This window comes from Pezoporus flaviventris, unplaced genomic scaffold (assembly GCF_033815535.1).
Source record: "Pezoporus flaviventris isolate CSIRO_AGI_PZ_B2104156 unplaced genomic scaffold, CSIRO_AGI_Pfla_v1 ptg000001l, whole genome shotgun sequence".
Classification (NCBI taxonomy): Eukaryota; Metazoa; Chordata; class Aves; order Psittaciformes; family Psittacidae; genus Pezoporus; species Pezoporus flaviventris.
The window spans coordinates 38,536,551-38,563,584 of NW_026892549.1; the positions used below are offsets into that span (position 1 = coordinate 38,536,551).

The following is a 27,034-nucleotide window of genomic DNA, read 5'->3' on the forward strand; positions in this document are numbered from 1 at the left end:
AGGCGGCACGGAAGGCGGAACACCAAGGCCGCCCTAACCATCAGCTTTTAAACCGCCAACATCTTCCCGCCTCCTCAATAGCTGCTTCCTAACTGGACACCACTTCTGCCCGCCTGGCAACAAGCGGGCTGCTGATTGGTTCAGTTTGCCCTTAGCTGAGGCCGGAGGCGCAAGGTGTGTTGGGAGTTGTTGGGGCGTTACTGAGGTAACGGTCCATCCTGGAGGGAGGCGGAGCTGCCATGACGGGTAGGGAGGGGTGGTGCAGCCATGGGGCCGGTTGGGGTGTGCCGTGGGGTCGGTGCTGGTGCTGCGAGGGCGAAGCAGCTGTAAATCGGCCACCTTTCCCTGGGAATTTACCTGTTTGGATTAAGACGTATTCTCAGGGACTGCTGAAGGGTGGCGGTTGTGCTGGCTGCCGCGGCGGGGAGCGAGGCCGGTCGATGGGGAAAGCCTGGTGCGGTTTGTGCGGTTTACGGTTCCGTACTGAACGAAGTCAGGCTTGAACTGGGGAGCAGGTTAGCTTCTTTACGTTCCTGTGAAGTTAGAACTTGTTTCCAACCTTACATTTATTCCCGGAACGTACTTCGAGTAACTTAGTTGTGAACGTAATGCATAAACAGAAATATAGCCTCATGACCTAAACTAGCACAGGTCATATGCTGCTTAAATCCTCCGTTAGGTCTGATTAGGGACGGTGTGTAATCAGAAACACTAGCGCCTAACCTTGCAGTAACTCTAGCCCAGACATTTGTTCTGATTTGTTTTTTTCCCCCTCAATTCCTGTTAGCAAGCCACAGGGTAGTCATGGATGTATGAAGTTTCCATAGTGATTTACCCTGGTTTTAGCGCTAAAAGCTTTGCTGGAGACACTGTAATTGTACCGTGTAACCCTTTTCTGCACGTGCCAGCTCTTCAGGGATGTCTTTGTAACCCAAGGGTACTCCGTTAAACTTCAGGTCCGGAGATGTACAAGGACAGCAGCAGAGTGACAACCTGCAGTCGAGCTTAAGGGCAGGCTACTGCCAACCAGGATTTGTTGCTTTATTTTATTGCTACCTCAGAGTCCATATGGGGCTATTCCAGAGCTGGGGGAAGGGGTAACTGAGAAATACAGCTCAGGATTGGAGAGCTAGTGCAGCTTCAGTGGAAACTGCTAAGGGAACACAAAATTGAAGAGGTGCTGCTAATAAACAGGCTCAGCAGCTTCTTTGGGTAGGTTTCTGACCTCACTGGACTAAAGCTGGCATAAGGCTAATTTCAGGGATTAGAGAATGGCAATAAACAAAGCAGTGATGTTAAATGAAAAGGAACAAAACCAAAAAGATGCAGTGTTGCCCCTGTGGGTCCAGACTCCATTTCTGCTTGCAGTTTATGGAGCTTGAAGGATTGTTATTCACTGTTGGAACTCTAGGTTGCCTGTGATTTCTAAAAAGTCATAGTAACTAGAATTCCTTAGATGTGACTTTTCTGTGAACATGCCAGGATTGTATTCTGTGCGTTGTTTGTATCATTTATGCTTACGCATACAGACACACACAAATATAAGCAAGTATTAAGGTGTGGCAGTTACTGTATTGCAAACAGAAGATTTGTTAATTTCCTGTATTTGCATAGTGAACTTTATAGCAAGGGATGATGACAGTGTGGTAACTAGGAGGATTAGATTAAGATGGAAGAACCAAGAGAAGGTAGCTGTTTCAGGTTAGTATTTACTAAACCTCTACTGGCCAGTCCAACCCTGAAGAAGCCTGACCTTAACTACGGCCACCTGGGTCCAGTGAGGAATGCTTGAGGGAATGAAATGTAGAAAAAGAGAAAGAAAGAGCTTCTTGAAAGGTTCTTTTCCTAAATCTAAAATTAAGATGTATCTTCTCAGTATTCCATTTGGAAAATAATCATATCTAAGAAAATAGCTGTCAGCTGTTGTATACAGTGTGCCTGTGAACTTACTAAATTGCTGCTTAATCCTTGTTGCTGCTCCAGTACCAGTGGAAACACTGATGTGGAAATTAATGTTATTGTTCAATTAACTAAGCATAATGTACCAGAAAGTTCGTCCTGGTACATAGGCCTCCATTAACAGTGTTTTAGAAAATGTTTGCTTTGATGGCTTTTCCTTCCCTTGCAAACATTTGCTTAATAACATCTGATACCTGTTATGTAATATTTGCTCTAATATGTAGGTGTAAAGCAGCAGTAAACAGTTTATCCTCCCTTCAGTGGATCATCAGCACGATTCTTGTTCCTACATTTTTATCAAGCATCTATAAAGTTTTGGATAGTCTCTGGTTTTGTATGTCTTGGGAAACAAAATATATCAGGAAATACCAATTAATTAAAAACTTTTTATAATGAACAGGTAGTGTTTTAAAGGTTTTTGCTTTGCACTAATAATTTATTTGATTACGTGAAGGTCAAACCTTGGTTCTGTAATATCAAAACAAAGCTTTGATTTAGAAACTTAACAGCACGCACATTCTGACCATTTTGTACAGAGCACTATTTTTCCTCACAATTCAAAGTACTAAAATACAGCAGATAGTTTTATTTCATATATTATCCCAAGTAAGTTTGAAACACTAAGTGCATTACAGAAGCATTTTGCAATGCTTTTCATAAAAAAGGGAGGGAGGAAGCCTTTTGAGGGAGTATTTCTTTTTTTGTTAGTTTAAAGAAGTTATTTAATACTTCAAGACATTTTGCCATCTTTGGTTATTAGAGCTAGGAAGGTCTTTAATGTTTCAGACTTGTAGGTTGTGAAATATCACAGGCAGGACAAGAGATGACTTGCTTGTCAGTTGCTGACAATCTCTTGGATGAAGCACAATCCGTTGTGCTTCCAGGCACAGTGAGAGCATCACCTGAACTCCTGCTCTCACAAAAACCTGTTTACCTGTTTCAAAAACTTCCTGCTTTCTGTTTGTAGATCTGGATTTGGTTGGGTTTTTTTAAACGTCTTTTATTAACGTGACTCCATGTCTTAACATGGATATAGGAGCTTTTGAAACAGAAATAACTTAGGAGAAAACTGGAGATTGTTTATGTTTGCTGTTAGTCTTCATTATGTCTAAGGTGCTTTCTATATAAGCAGAAAGATAATCATCAGCAAGATCTTTAAAAAGAAAATCAGTAGCAGGAGGCCTTTAGCATTTAAACTAGAAGAGGTTACTTCACTGCAACATTGCCAAGGCATACCTTCACAGGTTATATTAACAAAGTTTCTGGAGAACCAAAATGTGCCTGAGTGGCTCTGTCTAAAGAGTTTAGCCTGAGCAGCTGCAGCACTATCCCAGTGGATAACATAGGTGAGTGGATTTGTATTTATAAATAAAAAAAACATGCAAAAAGTTCCTGTGATGGTTCTGCACATCCTGTGTCAGTCAGTTTTTCTGATATTATTAACAATGGTGGCATTAAAGAGAGACTGTAAAGTGATCCATTTTATTACTTGGTAGGCTCTCCTGAGGAGATTAAATTGACTCTTGATGGAAACTTATTTATTGCAAAATATTTTCCCTAATGAAACAGTAGTTATTTAGACTTACAGTTGCTGTTTTAACTACATACTAGAAGATGACTTAGCCACCAACTGACTTGATATTTATACAAATTATTCTTTATAATCGAGACTGATAAACAGAAGAAAACCTCAGATTCTTCACATTTTTGCATACTAAGCCCAAACATGCACAAAAGAGTGATTTTTTTTTTTTTTCTTTTTTAATTGTTGTTCTAAATCCTGTGTATCTTTAAAGGAGAAATACTTTTGCAGACAAAAAATGTGGCAAAAGGACGTTTTTTTTCTAGTAACATGGTATAAAAAGTTACTTGAGAGAGAGATGTTTCTAAACAAGTACATTCTTGGGAAAGAACTGGGAGAGAGAAAAATTCCATCAGTTTTATTTATATGACAGTTCCCTTGCTGGACGCCCTGCAGTGCTATAAGCTGTACAGATCCGGTTAGCAAGAAACAAACCTCCCCAAATATTTGCAGCTAAAAAGCTAGGAGAAACTGTTGAAATTTCCTGAAATTTTGGGGTTGGAAGGGTTTTCCTTGAAATCAGGTGATACCAGTGGAAGTGAATAATTCAGTCAATGTATGCAAAAATGTTATAGCAGTTCTTCAGAAACAGTGCATATAATTTAAAATCACTTTTTAACTCTAAGGTTTTCTACCTGGCTCAATGCAGTGGGTAGCAGTAAACATATATAGGATTAAAATCTGCTAGAAAGTTTCTAAAACCAGACTATTAACAGCTAAAGTAAAAGCAAGTAGCTGAAGTAAATGTGAGATTGTGTCAGGAAGAAAGGTCTTCTAAGTCCATTTAATTGTCATGCCTTATTTGCTGAATCTGCTTAATGTTTCCATGTGACTTCCCTGACCACACATCATAAAGCTCAGTTAAGCTGCGAAGTCTCTCTTCAGCAAAACCAGTGAAGTAGTTTGTATCTTTGTCTCCACAGCTTGTATAGTTTAAATGCCATGCAGAAAGCAGTGCACATATACAGCTGCTTTTGTTTTTCTGATTTTAATTGTTGCAGATACATAGATAATCTTTAGTAAACGATATTAATATGTCTGAATATTAGAGCCTGATAAAGAACTGAAGTTTTCTTCTTGTTGCTCCAATGATATCAAATGATGGTATCGTCAGACTCTTGGTATCCATTTAATCTTATCTGGAAAAGAATTTTTCATGTAGCCGCCTCACAAACTAACATAAGCTTTTCTTATGCTACAGTTATTAGTACTAATATTGATAAATCTCATGTGCTAATATGTTATTTGCTGTATACTCTTAAAATCCTGCTATCTGGGAGAATCTCAGTTGCCCCTTGGCTGTTTGCCCTGGAGAACCTAAGTGTTTCACTCGTAAATGCTTCAGGGAAATACTCCTCATCATCTGCTCCCAGGCTTGCTCTGGTTTGCACAGCAGGTCAATTTCTGCCAGGCTGGGCAGCAAGAAGGGGGCCTGCAGGAGGTTGGGCTTCAGCTCCTTCTAGCAGAGGTGTGTATGACTGGCCTCGTGTAAGCAGCGTGCAAGAATGACAGTACTGAATAAGATGACTTGTAGACTAAGCTTCATCTGCGTTTTGCCTTGAATTAACGTGGCTTCTTGTATAATGGAAACAATTGTTTTTCAGTGCTTTGAGAATATTGCTGCTTTAAAAAATAATCTAGATCTCAACAGCATTGTTGATGTATGCCGGCTAGCTTTATTTTCCATGGCTGAAAATACGTTGTGCAAAGTATTAGTCACGGCATGGTAGCCAAATTCTATTTTGAAGTGAAATGTACAGCTTTGATGACAGTTCTGCAAAGACCAATTAATTGTGTATTCTTTCTATCCTTTATACAGGCAACACTTAACAAAGTATACACATCACTGATGTCCATCCTGCGGAGAAATGAACTGTGAGAAAATTCAAGCAAACATGTTCCAACTGTTCATAGAGAGGATTGCGTACGTTACACATTGTGTTTCCACAAAACTTTCCCCACAATTTGCTGCTGCTCAGCACATAGTTCACTTAGCTTTCTCCAATTACAATTTGCAAACAGAAAAGCTTTCCAGTGCTAACAGACTCGTGTACTTTCCTGGAGTTTGGGAGCCACGTGTTCCAGAACGGCTGGGTACACGGTGCTGATACAATATAAAGGCAACGTCAATCACCTGCTCTCATTTTTTAATAGCTCCCCTCCGTGGTTCTTATTCTCCATCACTAGAAACCTAAGTTTAAAGGAACTTTACTATTTCAAGTGCAGTTTAATCCATTAAGATGGATCTCCTTCATAGCAATGGCGTGCTTATCATTCAGCATTTACAGAGGGACTACAGGGCTTACCAGGATTTGCTTAATTTTATGTCACACGTTGGTGATCCCCGGAATATATTCTCAATTTATTTTCCTCTTTGGTTTCAGCTCAACCAAGTGGTTGGTACTAAAATGATATGGGTGGCAGTCATTGGTGATTGGTTCAACCTCATATTTAAATGGTAAGAAGTTGGATTTATTTTAAAATATGGTATTTTTAATGATGGTTAATATATGTGCCTCAAGCTTAGAAAACTTGCTTTGAATAATGTACTAGTAGACTTTGCCCTGTAATTGTAAAACAGGAATTCACAATGAAGATATTTAACATATGTTTGAAATGACATTTTGATAAGACAAGAACATCATATAGAACTATTACAGAATAATTTTGGCAATATAGCTCTTTGTATTCCTTGTAAGAGTATTTATCATGCTTTACTGAGGCCTTCTCACATACAAATATTTTTACTGTGTTTCTGCCTTTTTTTTTTTTTTTTTGGTCAGGATTTTATTTGGCCATCGCCCATACTGGTGGGTGCAAGAAACAATGATTTATCCCAATCAGTCAAGCCCATGCCTTGAACAGTTTCCTATAACATGTGAAACTGGACCAGGTAAGAAATATTTGAGATTACATTGGCACATTTAATACAGGTAGTGGCTTTTTGGGGGAGAGGGTGTGACTTTTATAAATCTCGGAGCTCATGTCTAAAATAGCAGCAAAACACAGGGAAAGAAAAAGGAGTAAATAAAATGTGATAGGTTTGCTTTAAAAGTAAACCCTGCTAGCATGAACCAGCATATCAGAGAGGAATTGCAAAACCTGTGTCATGGGTTCAAAAAGAGTGAGTTGCCTGCTTTGAGAGATTATTTTTAGGAACAGTTGCAGTGCCAGTGACATCAGCTTGAGAAGAGAAATACCACGTTGTCTAAGAGTGTTCCAAAACAGACCAGGGGGCCATTGAGTTTGAGTTTGTGCACTATTGCAATGATTATTCAAACCATAAAGAGGTAGTAGGTGTTCAGAGTGAATAACAGTAGTGTCAACAATCAGTCATGTAATGTATCACAAGTGGAAATGGAACCCCTCTCCCCAGAACCAGACACTGGCACTAAATGGAGGACACACACTTATGTGTATAAATACGGGGTGGGGGGATTCTTAAAAAAAAATAATAATAAAAAAAAAATGCACCTTTTTGATGTATTTTCACTTTTTTAATCTCATTGTCTTCTCTGCGATATTGCTCAAGTTAAATGAGCTTGTGCAACCCTGCCTAATATGAAATAAGGTAAACTTGCTTGGAGCTATCTGACTGAATTTAATTTAATTCCTTTTACAAGAAAATATTGACTGTGGAAACGAATGTGCTGAATGCCTCGTGAGGGCCACTGCAAGCTTTTAAGGGAATTGCAGAGCTGTATTTTGGTAACAGTATCCTGCATTATATCCCATTGTAATACTGAACTAGAAGCTTAGGCCCTTGTACCAGGCAGGTTTCATAATGCCTGATCTGCAGTCTGTTTCAAGTGAATTTATTTGGGACCTAACCCAAAGTATTAAATTTCTTCAGATATTTTCAAAAGCCTTCAGAACTTAGCCCATTCAGAACCATGTAATTCCAAGCCCTGGCTAAGGAACCAGTGTGTTTCATTTTGATTCATTGAACCAGAAGGCCTTTTTTTCCCATTATTTTCTTTCTGAAGTAACAAGTCATTCCTGTTTCTGTCCAGTGGGTACAACTGTCATACTGATTCCTGATTTTCTTATAATGGCCACATTTTCTCCCACCTCCAGATTTGCCCTTGACCATCAACAATATCTCAGGCACCTTTCCCTCATTAACAGGAGGAGGTGCAGTCAGCACAGCTGTTAGGTGCACACAGTCACTGTCTGAGCCTACGCTGTACTTCACGCACTTTTAAAATGTGCAGTTTACATGAAAAGATTAGAGAAGCAGCCACAGGTGTGAGAAAGGCATATCCAAATGCTGCTAACCCCAAATTCTGTGGCTCAACAAAAGGCAAAGCTGAAGGAACTGTTTATATGACTACATGGCAAGCAATGTAGGACCTGAGTTTGATTTGTACCTCTGGAATGAGCTGAACCAAAAAAACAGAGCCATCTTTTCTCTGGTATTTGTAAGATTTTTGAGAACATAAACCTTAAACTGGAGTTGGTGCTGCTTCTAGTCAGTAATTTGCAGATGAGCTATGAAATGTTTTTCCTAGATTACATTTTCCTCGATGACACAAAAAAGCTTTCCCAGTGCCAGTATACAACATTATGGTTTCCTTATCAGTGATGTTTGTTCCTTTGTGAGGTTTAGAAGTGTACATCTGTTCTGAAATGAACAATATAGTTGGTAGCTTGACTACTAAAGATACTGCCAAGCAGAGTACCAAAAATAAGTACAGGGAGCCAGGAATGGTTGTGCTTGTCCTCCCTAAACATTCCAGCTTTGCTGCTTCAATGAAATATTCTTTTGCTTTGCTAGCTACTACATAGTGCTGGATCGTAACACATTCTACAGCCAAAATAATTTCTTCTGCCCATGAAATAACCCTGTCCTTTTTACCTCTTCTTTGTCCCCACAGAAAGCCAAACTGTTGAAGTCTGGTATAGACAGATTCGAATGATCTGTTTTTTTTCTCCTTCCCTGGTAAACAGGAGAAAAGAAGTAATTTTAGGAATTGCTTCCCTTGCATCATGCCAGCATACTTTGTAATTTGGCGATTTCCGTGGTTGTAGGAACTTCTCTATGGCTTCGTATTGCTTCCAGCAAACTTAAAATTTGAGTCACTAGATTAAAACAAATTACACAAGTATTGTTATATCTAGACTAAAAAGAAATCACTATTGATCTGTATGACAGTGTGTTCCCTGTTATAGACTACTGTGAATACAGCCATTATTCCAGTATGTTACAGCATCATTTCACGTGCCAGTTCCACTAATAATGTTTCCAAGCTATTTGAGGTTGTACACTACCTTAAAATTTGTAAAATAAGTCCAAGTAAAGCATAAAGACACAGTTCTTCCATCACACTTTAGATACAGTTCTAAATTTATTACAAAACTACCTAAAATGTTAATTACTAATGAGACACAGATCATAATCTCAATTGCTAATGCCATGGTCATTGGCAAAGCAGACAAGAGGCAATTTGGAAGGCCCATCTAAAGTTGTACTGGTAATTTAGTTTAGAATGTTATAAAAACCTAAATCTCTGTTGCACCCCTAATTATGAGGTAGCCCATTCAAAACCTATCTCATCCAATCCTCATATGAAACTTCTCTCTTACAAGCCCTAAGAGACCCCTAGATGCTTTTTTTTAATGCACAATAACAATCCAAGGCTAAGTAAGAAAAATACTATGCTTTCCAGTCAAGACACCAGTATAAGATGGTTAAGCTGTTATCAATTTATTTCAGACAAATAATCTGGATTCCCTTTGGATGAGTCTTCTGAAAAATTAGCTTTTGAGAAGTAGTTGATATTCTTTAAGTCTTTGCCAGCCATTCTCTTTCTGAATCATGAGGTGCTTGAGGAGCTGCCAGTAGACATTTTCTATATCACAAATGTTATGGAAATATTTCCTTTTTGTTTTCACTAGGAAGCCCATCCGGACATGCCATGGGATCTTCTTGTGTCTGGTATGTAATGGTCACTGCAGCACTTAGCTACACAGTTAGATGGAAAGATAAATCAGCAGTTAGCCTTCACAGGTCAGTGTCTCTGCTATTCTCACTCATGCAGATGTTTCTTTATGCTTATGCTCTGGTTTTAATGGACTTACGTTAACCAAATACTCAAAGTCTGCTCTGTCCAGCTTGTAAAAAACCAACCAACCAACCAACCACACACACACACACACACACACACAAAAAAAAAAAAAAGAAACAACCACCACCAAGAAAAGAAACCACCACAAAAAACCAAACCAACCCTTTATTATGGTCTGCTTCAGCTGAAGAAAAAGAATATTAAGAGGATTTATCCATTTGTATAGCTTGATGTTTATTAACTTACAGTCACAGCATAAAATTTCTCAATTAGCTCCTAGTAAAGGTTGTGTCATCGGTGTTGAAAATTTTGAATTCTGTTGTCTTTATGTGTTGGATCTTTTGGTTAATACATAAATTTACTGTTTTGATGGATGCTGCCTTGGCCCATTTTAAAGCAAATGTGCAAAAAGCTGGCAAAGGTCAGTGCAGCATCTTGTTCAACCCTGTGGGGAATTCTTATAACTTCTTTGATGGCTGTTCTTTGCAAGGTTGTTCCCATGTGATGTGAATTTTGCCATCAAATAATTGGACTTTTGCATTTAGATATGACTTCATGATAAGAAATATGTTCAAGGTACTAGTGCTAATTTAACTTACCATTGATGACTTTTATCGCTAAAACCATGGTGGTGTCTTGGAACTAAAACTACTGGGGTGTGTTCCTGCAGCCATACATGTGGCTGCAAGAGCAAACACTCTTGGTAATGTTTTAGTACCAGCTTCTGGTTTTTAGTCACCTGATCGTAAACTTTTCTACTTGTCACCCTCTGCTTGGTAAAAATATGAGCCTGACAGAAAGGAGCCTGGTGTAAATTAGTAGGTGAAATCTTGTCTTATTTTTCCCTTTTAGACTGACATGGTCATTCCTCTGGAGTATTTTTTGGATTATACAGATCAGTGTGTGCATCTCAAGAGTATTCATAGCAACGCATTTCCCTCATCAAGTTGTTATTGGAGTATTTGCTGGTAATGCTGCTACGTTTTTCTTTTCAATGTGTATGCAAAATCTGAGAAAAATGAAGTATGAAAGATGGCAAGAGCTTTTTAGTAGTGCTCCTTAGCTTGCAGCTCTACTGGTGCTCTTCTCTCTCCAGAAGGATGTGAAGATGATAGACTAATGGTAAAATCTGTGAGGTATCTACTGTCTTTGTAACTGACACAAGGAGAGAGCCCTTGACCATGTATCATTTGATGCTGCACACTGCCAGAGACTAGCTCCAGCTGGTGTGGCTGCACCTGATCTTTGTTGGGCCCTCTTAGGGGGAAGCTATTTGGTTCACCTCAAATGGTGTCTAGGCATAAACTACCATGTATGCAGTGTGGGCAAGCATGGAGCCAGAGGCCTGGAGCAAAACAGAAAACGGCAAACTAGCAGTGCAGCCTCCCCAGGGTGATTTAAGAAGCTAATGAATGTTTTTCAGAGTTACTTAAACATGTTTCAAATTGGTATTTCGGGAGTTCTAACTATGAACAATCTCTCTAGTGTTTATTTGATCGTGTGGAGGGTCTTGAGCAGAGCACTGAGTGGGGGCTGCCTGCTCCCATTCTCTTTTATGGATGCATAGTAGCCTGAGCGGCACTGGCTAAGAGCCTGCAGTCCAGCTCTCCCTTTTCATAACCAGGATAAAATGAGTAAGAAAGAAGGATGTTCTGCGTCTTTTCCTTCAGCACTCAAAGCTTGTGTTGGAACTGGTATTGAATTCTGCATTGCTGGGGCCAGTCTTTCAGTGAGGAACTCTTTTGGAAAAGGAATGTTCTAGTTTAAATCTTTGATAGGCCTGACTGCACCTCCCAAATGACAACCTAAGTAGTGCCTCATACCAGAGTCATGTAGTGCTTGGTACTGAATTGCTTTTTTTTTTTTTTAACAAATTAGCATTTTTGAGTGGGGAAAAAAGGCTTTGTACTGTACTACAGAAATGGTAAATTGTATGTGGATCTATACTTACCTATATAGAAAATACATACCTTCCGAAGTCAAGTTCTGCAGGGGCACTATTAAAAGGGCTTCTTCAAAGTACAAATAAATTGTTCCTTGTAACACTGAGTTTCTAATCTGCAGGCATTCTGGTGGCAGAAGCATTTGAGCATACATCTGCTATTCAGACAGCGAGCTTGGGAATGTACATCAAGACAAACTTGTTTCTTTTCATCTTTGCCCTTGGCTTTTATCTAGTCCTCAAGCTTCTTGATATTGACTTGCTATGGTCTGTTCCAAAGGCCAAGAAGTGGTGTGCCAACCCAGACTGGATAAACATTGACACAACTCCATTTGCTGGACTGGTGAGGAATTTAGGTGCACTCTTTGGCTTAGGTCTCGGAATTAATTCTGAAATGTTCATCATGAGCTGCAGAGGTAAAAATAGCTGTAAGATAAGTTTCCGTGTGGTGTGTATAGCTGCTTCTTTAGCTACACTGCAGCTGTATAATTTCGTTAAGATACCTACTCATACTGAATATTTGTTCTACATTCTCTCTTTTTGTAAGAGTGCAGCTATGCCTCTGACTGTAGTTGCATTGGTTCCATACTGCGTCCACTCATTAATGAGGAAAACTGAAAAGAAACTTAATTAGATAGAGTTTCCAGATGGTTAGCCATGAGGGGATGGATATGAACTGGTCAAGAACCCTCAACAAAAGGCAGTTTTGCCAAGTCATTTTATCCCAAGGGGATGCCAATGCATCTTTGATGTGCTTCTGGTAAGTAGCTAGTGCATCCAAGATCAGTGCATTCAAGAATGACCTTGCCAGCTCAGAAATACTAATTGCTGTTGTTTTTTTTCCCTAGAAATATTGCAACCACACTGCAGTATGGTTAAAAATAACCCAATACTCTGGGTCATAACAAAGTTTCAAAGTATAATCTATTAGTTTTATGTAGCTACTTAGTGGTCTTTTAGTTCTGTCCATCTCCAGCTAGCTGATGCTTTGAGCCTCAGTTATACATAGTGATACTCAGTATTTAATTTTATGTATATACAGAGAGAGATAATTGTGTGTTAAAACTGCTAGAGAAGGGTATGATAGTGTCACACCCCCTCCAACTCTATAGCTGTACACTGTGAAAAAGGACAGCATAGTTATAAAGAAGACTTCAGAGTTAACTTATTGAGCTTCCTGAGCAAAACAGCTTCTGATTAAGCCAGATGATGAAAAATACTGAATGTTTCTTTTGATTAGAGTCTGTAGAATATATTTTTGTGTTACTGTGTGTTTTTTGTCATTTCTACCTTTTGAAAGCAGTCACATGAATCATGGCTGGTACAGATTACACCTTTAATGTTGAAAATGCATAAATATGGTGTAACAAATCTTTGGATTCTGTACATCTGCGCAGAGCAACAAATGAAGAATGCTGTCAATAATGAAATCATCTCAGCATAGCACCTTGAGAATGTTGTTCAAGTTCCTGTATTGCAAAGGTAAATTAGTCTAGTTCTCTCAGGTCAAGTCAAGTCACACACCTGAGTTGCTGGTAGCAGTTGAGTAAATCATGACAATGCGATTGCAGACTGTCACTGCAAGTTTATATTCTTGTCAGCTTTGTTTACCTAAGTACACAAGTTACTCATATGTTAAATATGTTTGCTATATAAAATGGATATTCTAAATAAAGGCAGGTATTTTCTTTTTTTATTCATTATTTAGCATATAGTGTTGCATATTCATTTCCAGCGCAGAATCTTTAAGCAGTATTTTACTGATGCCATCTCATAAGACATAGTATACAAGCAGCATAAAGCTGTAATGTGGGTAATGAGGGCAGTGTATGTATGATCTGACAGCAGTAAGGCTTAAAAGACGTAAGCATGATATTGTTTCTAGACTTCCAGTTAGTTGTGTGATAATTGAAATTGAAAGAATTAATTGGGAAAATAGGTGAATAGCTTGAGTTGGCCCTTAGGAATGAACATGGTACAAATTACAGAAGCAAATCTTAAACAGGCATTCTTACTCAAGTGCGTGCTAAGGCTGCCTTAAGAAAATTAATCATCTGGTTTTAACAGTGTGAGGAGTATTGTACTTTATGCATCTCCTGACATCTTCTTAAATGGTTCTCTGAACCCTTTTTTCCCATAGCAGGCGTCCTGAAACCACTCTGTTCTATAATTGTGACTCCTTAAGCAAAATTATTAAGCTAATGGGACTAGAAGCAAATAATGAAGTACAAAGACAGCTATGGCATTGATTTCTGTCATGTTCAGGTTGCTGTGTGCTTTGTTATTCCCTGCTGGTGAGGTGGCCTACAGAGGCATTACAAAACTCTAGGCTGGTCTGGGTATCCTGTTCCTCTCTCCTGACCAACAGTAAGGGATTCTTTGTGCACAGCTGTCTCTGCCTCTTGCTGCAGTGCTTGGGCCTGCTGGTGGGGTCGGCTGTTTTAAGATGCGAGTTGTGAGCAGACATCACATTTCTAAGTTCCTACCACGAGAGTCTGTGCTTCCCAATGCTGACAGAAGAATCTTGGTGCTTCTGTTTGTTAGGATAGACATAACTATAAATGTAAGATGACAAGTATTTCTGCAGTATTGTTCAAGGCACTGTACAGACATGTGAGAAGATATGGGTTTTCTCTTGCTGTCCTGTTAATTCTGCCCACAACTTCAGTTCTTCAGGGAAAGGAACAAAGATGAGTTTCCTGTCTGAGCCACCTCTTATTCTTTCTACAGCTATTAAAACATTACTAAAACCAAGAATGGTGCCCATGTAGCTGTGCTCCTGCAAGGAGATGGCAGGCTCCTTTGGAGGCAGGGGCTAGTCTAGTTGCATTGGTCGTCTCAACCGCTCTGTCCTGCACAGCAGACCCTTGTGACAGATATGATCCAAAATCACAGAAATACTTGTTACCTGCTGCAAGATACTCATCTGCTTGTCTGAAGGATAAGAGGTGAAGCACTAAAACACAAGAGCCAGTAAAAAAATACAATTTATTGGTATAATTTGGGCCACAAAAGTGATGTGCTTTATGAAGAAAGAATTATGGATGAAGTAAATGGTCACTGTAAATTTTATAGAGTTGTTACTTTTCCATGGCCTAATATAAATTAAATGTCTTATAGATATGTCAATAGGTTATTCATAGCCACTCTGTCAATAGTTTCAGTCCTGAGCCATCCAACTAATTATTGCTAAGAAACATAAAAAGGCTAAAAAGATTAAACCATGAGCTTCTTCCATTTGCAGTTAAAGATTAAAACAACAGGTTTTGTTGGCAAAACAGTATTTCAGTGTCAGCTATGTGAGTTCAGCTTGTCTGTTGAAGTAATTCTGTTAATAGAGTTGTACAAAAGTTGAAATCGTTTCTTTCTGTCTGGAATTAAGGGATGTATCTTAATAAAGTGTTCACTCTTACAGCTCCATTCAAGTTTGCAGTAGCTGGTATTGTGGTGTAGATTTGTAAGGAGCTCAACTGTGCTGGGATTTGTTCTAAAATGGGTGAACCCTTCCCCCCCCACAGCTGCAGCTTTTAGGACATGGAGAATGACTTTTCCAGTTAATACTCTACGATTCAAAGATTTAAATTAAAGATTTAAATTTTGACAGAAACTTAGACTTTCTGTCTTGGCTTTGTCTCCAAGGCCCTAAATGTCACTAAAGGGAAGAGTCCTGGTGTCCTGCAGACAATAAACAATAACGTATTTCAGAGAAACATGCAGTAGACCTTATAACACACTGTTACAGAGACAAGCTTCTGCCAGAAGATCCTTTCTGACCTTTGTCATTTCTGAATTAATTGTGCCTCTGTTTATCAGCTCTGTTTAAGACCTAATTATGGCTATTTGTTCCACCTTTACTGAACATACTTATGATTTCTGTAAAACTACTCATTTTCTGAAAGAAAAAGAGGACATATTATCCATGACCATCTCTATAGAAGTGATTTAAATAACTGTGATGATTAACTGTTGGATTTTACAGTGATTTAACTAACGCATTTATTCCTATTCAAAATCTATTTGACAGTTTTGATCAGTGGTGAGAGTGTAGGGCAAATGATCCTCACCAGCTTCTGTTCTTGACTGCCTTCGTTACTTGTATGGAGCTGCCTTCTTTGTAAGTACAGGATTTTTTCTGAAGGGGCACAGCCAGACCAGGCTCATGGTGCCAGTGCATTAGTGCTGTCATGGCACACAGCAGAAGCCCAGCCTGACAGGTAAGAGTTGAAGGGGTGCAAGGGTGTGGGTCTGTACCCACAGCACAGTAAGGGTGACTGTTGTAAACCTCTGCAGACCAAACGTTAGGAGAGATTTGAGCGCTTCAGATATACAGCAGCATTCTCAGGATTATTTCTTACTCATATAGCTTACCTAGCCAAATAGCAGTTTTCAGAGCAGTAGAGCAGAGTTGTTCTTGATAGCTAGTTGAGGAAAGACAGGACTGTGCAGTCTGACTGCAGGTGGTGGCAATTCCCCAGCAAGGATCTTGCTCATTTTCAGGCTTTTTTCCCCTTAGCAGTGGGCTAAGCTACTTCCTGAATACATCACCCTGTGCTTAGTCCCCTGGATGTGCCTGACAAGCGTGCTTGATGCAGAAAGCTATGTACATTTAGGGTACACAGAACTCACGATGTTGTAGAGCATTCTATAGCACAGTGGGGTCCCAACACAGAAAAGCAGTCTTTCACAATTAGAATCACAGTGGCTCAGCTAATTGGGGCTCCAGTGGTAACAAGCTTGTAGTAAGCTCCTTCTGTTGCCATCAGTTCATCATGAGTGCCCTTTTCAATGACGGTTCCTTGTGACATCACAGCGATGATGTCTGCATTCTGGATCGTGGACAGGCGGTGGGCAATGACGATGCAGGTACGCCCTTCTCTGGCCTTATCCAGTGCCGCCTGCACAGTCTAAAGGCAGCAGACCAAGTGTCAGTTAAAATATGCAAACCAAAGAAAGTCTCAGGTGGAGAAATGTGATTTTTTCAAATTAATTAACTGTATTTGTGCAACACTTGTAAAAGTGACTGTGAGGCTAAATCAAAGGTCCGGTTACTGGGTGTACTTAGCTGGATTTATTAGCAGTGCAAAAAGGAACATCCTGGGGTAAAGGCTGGACTTGATGATCTTAAAGGTCTTTTCCAACCTAGTTGATTCTGCTTCTATGAGAAGTAAACATGGACAGCAGTAGAAATTAAGGTACGCCTTTATTCAGCTGACATAATGAATGTCAGCTAGTGGATGTTTTTAAATTTTCACTACTTTTCTATTCAGGGTGTAACCAAGTTAAGCAAATTATTGCCCAAGTTCTTGGCCCCCTCACTTCTGTTTTTATTGGGCATTCAAGGCCCATTTTTGACATGCTTGAATATATTTTAGTTTATTAATGTGCAGAAGTTATGAGATATTACCACTGAATGCTCTGAAACCCAGGGAATTAGCATGCACATTTCTGGAAAGTGCTGCCTGTCACTGGCAGTCTGAGAGTTCGTGTAGCTGGTGGCTATTTTATAGCTGTGCTTCCTGGATCTCCCGCAAAGCCCATTAAAGGTGTAAGTACGTGCCAAATTAACAACGGGATGTAATACTGAAGTCATGCAATGGAGCACATTGGCATGTCTCTAAAGAACAGAAAAAGTCATTGTGAATTGTAAGCTGTTGTATTAACTTTCCCTTATTGCCTATCCCTGCACATTTACCTTTTCACTTTCTGTGTCCAAGGCAGATGTAGCTTCATCCAGTAATAAAATTTTAGGATCTCGTACGATGGCCCTTGCTATAGCAATGCGTTGTTTTTGCCCACGAGACAGCTGAGATCCTTGAGCCCCAACATTAGTTTCATATTTCTGAAAATACACAAAAGGAAGATTTTATTGAGGTGTAGGCAAACACACCAGTGCACAACCTGAAGGAAGAGCAGGAGAGAGGTGAGAGCGCTGAGCATTGCTGCCTTCTTAAAAACCCTGTACAAGTGATACACATGGCTGCAGAGGGTGTGCAGTTCTGGGGCCCTAGGGCACAGGCAGCATGATGATGAGCCTAAAAGAAAACTTTGATAGCAGGACATTGGCTTATTTGTTTAAGGCAAAAGAAATCCCCCACCCCAGATGTGGGAGAAGAGGCTGAAAGTGATGGAAAGGCTTTCTGGACAAGTTTTTCATTTGGGTGCCTTTATTGTATCCATACCTTTTATCTTTTGATTTATATTTATATTATTTCAGTGCATTTCAATACTCCTGAAGTGCACATAATGGGCCGCCTTCAAACGTTTCTGTCCAAGTATCATGCCCTGATCAGAAGTCAAATTTCCCACAGTAGGGAACAGGATTTGTACTTTCTGATCTAAGTGTAATACTTTGCTCAACTGTGCTGCTGCTTTTCTCTTGTCTGTGGCTTTGAAAAATCTTTTTTCCTATTTCAGAGTTGTAATCTCTGATTTCGGTTTTATAAATATTTGTTTACTGTGTAAAAATCCAGTAGCAACTCATGGCCAAACCCTCAGGAACACACTGAATGGCCATGACACCCTCTTTGCTCCTACTGTTACAGCTGTAGAAGTAAATAAAAGGTATATGTATGGAGCAACTTCAGCTGGGTTTGGAGCAGCTCCCACTGCAGTAAACACTGAGCAGACAAGCTGTAGCTTCACAGCTGAGGCCTTGAAGGTACTTACATTAGGCAGTGACATGACAAAGTCATGCAGCTGAGCCTTCTGGGCTGCTTCTATGACTTTTTCCATTGTCACCTCTTTGGTGTTACTGCCATATTTGATATTATCAGCAATGCTGCAGTCAAACAGCACAGGCTCCTGGGACACGATTCCAATTTTTGATCGAAGAAACTGTACATTTATTTTCCTGGTGTTGTGTCCATCTATTAACTACCAGGAAAGAGGAGAGAACTTGAAACATTATTCCAAAACAACAGCCTGCAAAAACTAGTTTATAACAAAACGCAATGATTTACCCATATTACTAAAATACAAACACAACTGATTTAAAGTGATTTGAAGAATCTGCTTATCTTTGACTCCTTTGTGCATGACATGCATTTTCTGCATATGCCTGTGATCCAGCCAGGCACCAGACTATTTGCTTAATCTTAAGTGAACTATTTAACTGCTTAGGGCTAGGTACGTGCTTTGTTAACTTCCTGGCATCGCAATCACCACACCTGTATTTTCCAAAGAAAGATAAATCAAACTAGGTGGTTAAGTATTTACATGAGGAAAAAATACAGAAGTTTTTTAAGCTATAATTAACTGAAGAACTAGAAGGTAAATGTAGACAGTCTCAACCTGCAAGGAGGCTGCATGTTGAAGCTATATATTTAGGGATGTTCCGGACTCTGTTGCTCCATTCTGACTTGATTTTTGCTTATGCTACCACAATAAGCACCACACATTGTACATTTCATACAGGAATTACCAAGGTAAATGCCTGTGGTCTGCATAATACACAGGGGTACACCTGAGGCTTTGTAGTATATTTTGACCTTGCCTGAATACATCTAAGGCGATACTTGGCAATTGTCCCTATAGGGCACATGTTTGAGAAGGAGCTGAAGCCACAAGGTGAGCATGTGCATGCCACCACTGCTAGGCTGCACAGTAAAATACATTCAGAAGAGTCCTAACATTGCTGAAAACAAAGCATGCAAACCACATTTCCTTTGCTTACCACACTTCCTTGCTCAGGGTCATAGAAACGCTCCAGAAGCTGGACACAGGTGCTTTTACCACAGCCACTACTCCCAACAAATGCCAATGTCTGTCCAGGCTTAACAGCTACAGAGAGTCCTTTCAGGACCTGAATATCAGGCCGAGAAGGGTATGTGAATTTACAGTTAAGAAATTCAATGCTTCCCTTGAAATCATCCTGGTGAAAAAAATGAGAAAGATGTTACAATCATCTCAAGCTCAAAACTGAGCTGTAGAGCACAAAGTAGCTGTTCCTTAGATCTCATTCTTGCATCTCTTATTTAAAATATGACATTTGTGCTTGTGAAATTAGCCCAGAAAGAGCAATAAAAACAATGCTAGAGTAGCTGTCCTAGAGATGAAGTTATTAATCATAACACTGTAGCTCTGCTTCCCCATACTGCCTGAGGCATCAACTGGAAATAGCATTGCCTTGCAATGAGTAAATTATTTTAATACAGACACTGTGTAAGTGTAAATCTGGTGATAGGCCAAATACGTCCCTGCAAAAAGCTGGATTTGGTAAAAGAATTCAATTGAAATTTGCAACATTAAACTAATACATGAATTCAGGTCAGTTTTTCCAGAACTCTTAAAAAGCTCTGTTAAAAAACTCTGAAGGAATCAAGATACTTAATTTTCATTGTTTGACACAAAATACTTACTGTATTTAGTTCATAACAATTATTTCACATTTTCATTTAATTTTGAAATAAGTTAAATGAGAAATAAACTCTTTGAATTTTCTGTGTCTGACTTTTCAGTTCCCCAAAACTTGAGCATTTTCATTTTGTCTGACTCAGAGGTGATTCGCCTCCTCATGAACACCCACAACATTTTGATGTGAATGGAAAAAAAAGCCTCCACTACAAGCTAGCAATAGTTTTACACGCAAACTGTAGAGCTGAAAGAAAAAACACCCTATCCTGTGAGTCATCCAGACCGGTCCTCTTCCAATTTACAGGAGTTTTACACTGACAAATTCCCAATAGCCATTCTATATTCCTCTTGCTGTCTAGTACAGAGATCACTGCTTCCAAAAGAGCAAAGACAAGTAACAGTTATACATTCAGCATAACGTTCTTGCAAAGCAGTTATCCTCATGGGCTTACAAAGCTCTGCGGCAACATCAGGGCTTACGTTGATCTGAACGACACCAGAAATTACTGATCTCCACACTTACCCATTTTTCCCCTTTTTCACTGTAAACACTGATTTTAGGAAGCCGATCAACGAGTTGCAAAAGGCGTGCAGCAGATGTTTTGGCTTTGGCATAGTTTGGGGTGTAGGAAGAAGCTCTTCCCAAAGCAGTTCCACTGGTCACGATAGCAGAGATCACCCTGTAGGGAAGAGGAACATGGTCATTCCTGGGAAGCCATCAGGAAACTGACCACTGCACTGAGATCAGGGCTTCTGGAGAGGAGCCTGTTTCTGGCTTGAGGCAGGCGCTCACCTGAACACAAAGCTGTAATGGAGTCCTTCAGTGTCAACTAGAAACCCTCCATATCTGTAGGAGACAGCATTGGCAATGAACACGATGCTCTGGGCAAAGCCAAAGCACAGTCCGTAAACATGTGCTTTTTTGACGGCAGCTCGGTAGGGCATAGCCAGGTGCTTCTCAAAATTGTTGACAAACATTTTCTCTTTGCCTATCCCAGCTACAGTCCTGATGTTAGAGAGGGCTTCACTGGAAATCTGGAGAAGAGAAAGAAAGAAAATGGGAGACAGCTCCTAATTTTTACTTGTAAAAGTAGAGTGTGTTCTTTCACAAATGCACGATTCTTTAATGAACACAGGGCACAGTGCCACAGATAAATGGGTTTAGATATGATACCGACTGCCCAAATATCAGCCAACCTAAAGAGAAAGTTTCCTATAAGCAATTGCCTATTAACATACTCACTAGTAATTCTCTGTCTGCTCCACTAGAGCTAAGTAACAAGCTCTACTGGAGACTTATTTCACATAGTATAAATAAATGGGACCTGCACAAAAGCAAACGTGGTTTTAGGAAAAGATGTTTATTTCAATTATTTTGTTTTAGTTACAGGAATAGGGAGTTAGAAGGGATGCTATCCCCAACTTCTGGTTCATGAATTAAAATCACTTGAATTTACTACATATTCTCACCTGCTCACCATCCTTCTTTGTCTTATGTCTGAAAAGCCTAATGAGATGGAACAACTAAATAGAGGGTCACACCATTTCCAGGATTTTTACTTTGTACATAAGCAAAAAGTGAGCAAATTATTGCCTGTATTATAGGAAAATGCAACATGGGAAATTATGAGATAATCACCATGAAAACTTCTGTGGAGCTTTAATTAATCGTAGGCTTTATATTGGGCTTCATTGCTGGTTATAATTTGGGTCCCCCCAAAAATAGCACTAGAGCTTCATCTATAGAAGTAAATTGACTGTCTGATTCTAATTCACACTACTTATCTCAGTTTTACTGAGAAAATTTGTTTAAATGTTGTTGTTTGCCTGGACTTTGGTAGCAGCTTCACAGTGTAACACTTTCCTTTGGGAAGCAATAGGCTGGTGTATGGCTTATGAATGTTTTGAGCATGTAGGAAGAGATCTGAATATAAATCACTAAAACTGTTCCATCCAAATTCAAGGCTTTTTATCCTGACCAAAATCAAGTGTCAAATCTCTTGCATCATGACACAATATAAGAGAGTGGATAAGTAGATGCTGTGAATTGGATTGTTCAGGCTGTGCTTTTCCATGTTTAGCATGGCGATGAGCAATCACTGTGGAAGAACTTGTGGGAACTGCAAGCTGTCCTGTTGCCACTATGTGGATAATTAAAGAAGAAGAAGAAGAATTGCTGATAGTGTACCTGGGTCTTGAGCAAGCAAGGGAGTGTTGGTGTGCACAGGTGCAAGGTCAGGCTGGGAAAGAGCCTGGGGAGTGATTGTTTATAGAATGGGATTTATAGTGACTGAAGGCAGTCACTGGGATTGATGTGGTCTCTGTTTGGTTTCATAGCTCAGACCCATATCTGTATGCTATATATTACCATGTTGTAGCGAATAAAGAACAGAACTAGAACTGACCTGGAACTAGTTGTGAAAGCAGTGTGTGTGTGTGTGTTTAGCCTCTTTCTCTACAGACACCGCAGGACTGGAAGAGCATTTCGCATTTGAATGCAGAGCTGGCAACTAAATTAGAAAATAACATCAGACATAACTGGTGTTATCGCCAAAACTGCTGAAGCATTGAATGCCCTTTTGATCCCAGCCTCTGGTTCATTCTCCTGAATAAAAGCTGATGCCTCAACTAATTAGTGAAGTTCTCTCCTTGTCAAGACAGTATTTTGGTTTATCACTTCTTGTAAATTATTTTGTAAATAATTAAACCATTCTGAATGTGGGCGATTGGTCAGGTCTTAATTCTTCATTGGCTTTCTGGAGCTGAAGACTGTTCCTAACAGCACCCAACAGTGGCCCATAAATGTACTCATTTGATTAATGATACCAAAGTCATACTAATTCACATAGTGACTTTCGTATATTCCAGAAGTCTGCATGTGTAGGTAGCATGTGGGGTTTTTAAGTAAGTAAGTTGCATGCCCCCAGTCATAACATACTTCTTTAAATCACACCCAAAATGGGAACTGGGAGCTGAAGATTTGCTACTTCTGGAGGTGTCAAGGTAGCTGCAGCAGGCAGTGGGAAAGCCAGCCAGTAGCTACAGGGCAAAGGGCTCCAGACTGTGTGTTTCCTGCACACATTAAGGGCAAGAGGAGGCTGAAGGTAGTTGAGAGTTGAGAGCTCAGGTGGGCAGAGGGAAGATTCAGATGGGGCAGGGCAGGCTGGGTAAGGCATTTGCTGGGCAGGACTTTGATGTGGGAAGGAGGAGAATGGGAAGCAGTGGGTACTCTGCAAGAGTAATTTTAGGATGGGCTAAAGTAGCTCTGCGGAAAAAAGAGATGAGGTGTTGGGCAGGCCTGCAAAGCTTATTTTTTCAGATGCTAGAAATATGACAGCCTTAAGCAAGGGGAGAAGACTTAAGTGCTACTCCCAGTAGTGTAACCTAAGGTAGTCTTCCTCATGCTGACCATCTCCTAAACCCCCTGTGTTTCTCATGCAGCTCAGTTTCTGCACAGTAGCATTAGGTATATTTTAAAAGTATCAGGTTCTGGGTCATGTGCCAGAACTTAGGGACCCAGAGCTAAAGTTAAAGGAGTTTGGGTGTTTCAAAGGCAGCAGATGTCAGAGGAGTGAACACGTGAGAAAATGGCATTCCTTTCTCTTGTGTCCCTACCTTTTCCTTTCTTGGCACCTGCACTGGAAGTCTGCTCAGCTGGTGCAAACTACATAAACCTATCCCTCAGCCTTTTGAGTGAGGCAGTTCACAGGGCCTTGCAGCCATCAGAACATACAATCATAGAATCATAGAATAGTTAGGGTTGGAAAGGACCTTAAGTTCATCCAGTTCCAACCCCCCTGCCATGGGCAGGGACACTTCACACTAAACTATCTCACCCAAGGCTCTGTCCAGCCTGGCCTTGAACACTGCCAGGGATGGAGTAGTCACAGCTTCCTTGGGCAACCCATTCCAGTGCCTCACCACCCTAACAGGAAAGAACTTCCTCCTTATATCCAATCTAAACTTCCCCTGTTTAAGTTTTAACCCGTTACCCCTTGTCCTATCACTACAGTCCCTGATGAAAAATCCCTCCCCAGCATCCCTATAGGCCCCCTTCAGATGCTGGAAGGCTGCTATGAGGTCTCCACGCAGCCTTCTCTTCTCCAGGCTGAACAGCCCCGGCTTTCTCAGCCTGTCTTCATCCGGGAGGTGCTCCAGTCCCCTGATCATCCTCGTGGCCCTTCTCTGGACTTGTTCCAACAGTTCCATGTCCTTTTTATGGTGAAGACACCAGAACTGCACACAATACTCCAAGTGAGGTCTCACGAGAGCAGAGCAGAGGGGCAGGATCACCTCCTTTGACCTGCTGGTCACGCTCCATGGGATGCTGCTAACCCAGATACTGGAGCTAGAGTAACAAGGAAGGGAGCTTTAGCCACCAGTCACTGAACACTGGACACACTTTCCAAGGAAAGGGATTTCCTTCCTCATGTCCCATGGTGGTTGGTTTAATACCCACACAGGTGTTTTCACTATGGAGCAAAATTTAAAGTACTACGAGAAAGTGCTAAGTCTCCTGCTAGAAATTAACAGGGAAAAAAAAAAAGCATACTGCTAATCTGAATTTAAAAATATTTATATAGTAACTGACTGTCATGGTTTAAGCCCAGCCTGTCACTCAGAAACCATGCAGCTGTTTGCTCACTGAACCCCCCTTACTCCCCCCTCTCTCCCAGAGGGGTGGGGAGAACTGAAAGAATGTAACTCCCACAGGTTGAGATAAGAGCAGTCCAGTAACTAAGGTATAACACAAACCACTGCTGCTACCACCAATAATAATAATGGTAAGGGAAATAACAAGGGAAGAGAATACAACCACTTACCACAAGCCGACCGATACCCAACCCAACCTGAGCAGTGATCCCACCCTTCCGGCTAACTGCCCCCCGTTTATATACTGGGCATGATGTGCTGTGGTATGGAATACCTCTTTGGTCAGTTTGGGTCAGGTGTCCTGTCTCTGCTTCTTCCCGGCTTCCCCTCCTCCCTGGCAGAGCATGAGACTCAAAGTCCTTGGTTAGAGTAAACATTACTGAGCAGTAACTAAAAGCATCAGTGTTATCAGCGCTGTTCCCAGGCTGAAAGTCCAAAACACAGAACTGCACCAGCTACTAAGAAGGAGAAAAATGACTGCTACTGCTGAACCCAGAACACTGACAAATGAGAATAAACAAAACTTCAATTCTTACAATCCAAACCAATAATACAGTTATGCCTGTGATCTAGCAGCACTCACTGATGGAGAGCTGGTACACTCATAGGGCACAAATGCACAAACTGACCTGGTTTCAGTGCTGAATTCTCAGGTGGGAGGATTCCTACCTGAACAAGCATCAGTGCTTTCTGAGGACAGCATCAACAAATGGGTATTTAAATAAAAGCCAAAAAGGTGGGGCAGACTGCTGACACATCTCTGACCACCAATTCTGAAAAGTCAGGCACATTCCATGTAGCAAGTGCTTTTGCAGTTAGGGAGTTCCCAATGGCAGTTTGATGATTTGACAAGCTGAAATATTACAACTTATTTGCAAACCATTGCCAGTTTCATGACATTTGAACTGCTGGTGGCCCCAAATGCCTGATTTTTCAACTACCTATGACTGCAAATATAAATTAGTTTTTAAATAACGTTACCCGTCCAGTAGCTTCCAGCGCCTTCTTGTCCTGAGCAGCAAATCCTGTCAGCATTTTTGCCTGCACAGCTCCAGATAAGGCCAAAAATGGCAGGAAACACAGTATAACTAAACTCAGCTTCCAGCTGAAGAAGAAAGCAATGATCATGGCCACCCCAATGTTGGTGAAGGAATTGACAATCATTCCTATCTGTGATCCAGTTGCCTTCAAAGAAAAGAAACAGATCATAGTATCATAACATCACAGAATCATAGAAAGGTTTGGACTGGGAGGAACCTTAAAGCTCACCTAGTTTCAGCCCACTGAGGTGAGACTGTAGTTCGCTACATCTTCCTTTTATAACTGACATACTGATAGAAGCTTTTCTTGTTGCCCTTGACATCCCTGGCCAGACTGAGTCCTGTCAGGGCTTTAGCTTTCCTAACGTTATCACTGGCTGCTTGGACAATTCCTCTGTATTCCTCCCAGGCTACCTATCCATGTTTCCGCTATCTCTAGGCTTCGTTTTTCCATGTCAGTTTGTCCAGGAGCTCCGTGTTCACCCACCACACGTGCCTCCTTGCGGTTTTGCCTGACTTTCTCATTGTCAGGATGCATCACTCCTGAGCTTGGAGGAGATAATCCTTGAATATTAACCAGCTTTGTTGGGCCCCTCTTCCCTCCAGGGCTTTAGCCCATGGTACATCTACTAAGCAGAGGCCTGGAGAAGCCAGTTTGCTCTTCTGAAGTCCAGGATAGTGAGCTTGCTGTCCACCCTAAGGATCTTGAACCGACTGACCTATACTCAGGTACATGATGATTGACTTGTATTTCAACAGTAACTTCAATAATCTTTAAATAAATTTTCCTATAAAACTTCAGAAAACTCTAAATGATATTAAAATATCATAAAGCACCAGTGACTGCGGACTGCAGTGCAATTTAGCTAGTTTGGATATATTGTTTCCAGTTAATTGTATCAAGAGGTCTACAAATGTCCACTACTCCTTTCACCCACCAAACTTTCTATTGAGAACTCTGAAAATTGTTTCTGAGGATTGTGAGAAAGATCATCTAACAATTTTCATTAGTTCCCTTGGTTCCCTGGGGAACTTATCATCTGAACACTCTTGATACTTTATCCATCTAGAGTTAAATAACACACAGAACCATTTGCAACTTATCTACTAACACCAAATTCTCACCTGTGCTAAAATCAGTAAGAAACAGCACCAAGAAAGCATGACTTTAAAGTTGCATTTCTGCCTGTCTCTCTAATAAGGAAATATTTTAAATATGCCTTTGACATCACATTTATTGAATGCATTCACCTCCTCCTTATGTACTTAAACAACACTATTCTTTGTATAAACCTGATTTATTTACTCAGAAGTTATTTTCTTTCTTAGCAGTAAAGAGCAGCCCTAGATAGGAACCAGGCTGCTAGGTATTAGGGGAAAAAAGAAAACCAACACATGCATTTGATACCCCTGATCATTTTCAGCCAAATTCATTTGC

General features: G+C 40.4%; 2 protein-coding genes across 16 annotated transcripts in view; one reads left to right on the top strand and one right to left on the bottom strand.

The window, feature by feature from the left end:
* The first annotated feature begins 307 nt into the window (after positions 1-307).
* G6PC2 (glucose-6-phosphatase catalytic subunit 2) overlaps positions 308-27,034 on the top strand; it is a 31,877-nt gene continuing 5,150 nt past the window's right edge. The window contains exons 1-7 of one of the 11 annotated variants that reach the window (XM_061452733.1): positions 308-326; positions 5,361-5,465; positions 5,926-5,999; positions 6,325-6,434; positions 9,440-9,551; positions 10,462-10,577; positions 11,674-13,254. In XM_061452733.1, the coding sequence (XP_061308717.1) occupies positions 5,950-5,999; positions 6,325-6,434; positions 9,440-9,551; positions 10,462-10,577; positions 11,674-12,185 (900 nt within the window). In that variant the 5' untranslated portion in view covers positions 308-326; positions 5,361-5,465; positions 5,926-5,949 and the 3' untranslated portion in view covers positions 12,186-13,254. The other 10 variants (XM_061452709.1, XM_061452716.1, XM_061452723.1 and 7 more) reach the window with 10 other exon arrangements.
* ABCB11 (ATP binding cassette subfamily B member 11) overlaps positions 15,654-27,034 on the bottom strand; it is a 51,916-nt gene continuing 40,535 nt past the window's right edge. For all 5 annotated transcript variants that reach the window (XM_061452542.1, XM_061452551.1, XM_061452560.1 and 2 more), the window contains 7 exons: positions 25,538-25,741; positions 20,697-20,938; positions 20,427-20,583; positions 19,224-19,421; positions 18,218-18,424; positions 17,244-17,390; positions 15,654-16,455 (listed from right to left, as the gene is read on the bottom strand). In XM_061452542.1, the coding sequence (XP_061308526.1) occupies positions 16,255-16,455; positions 17,244-17,390; positions 18,218-18,424; positions 19,224-19,421; positions 20,427-20,583; positions 20,697-20,938; positions 25,538-25,741 (1,356 nt within the window). In that variant the 3' untranslated portion in view covers positions 15,654-16,254. The remainder of the gene's footprint in view (positions 16,456-17,243; positions 17,391-18,217; positions 18,425-19,223; positions 19,422-20,426; positions 20,584-20,696; positions 20,939-25,537; positions 25,742-27,034) is intronic.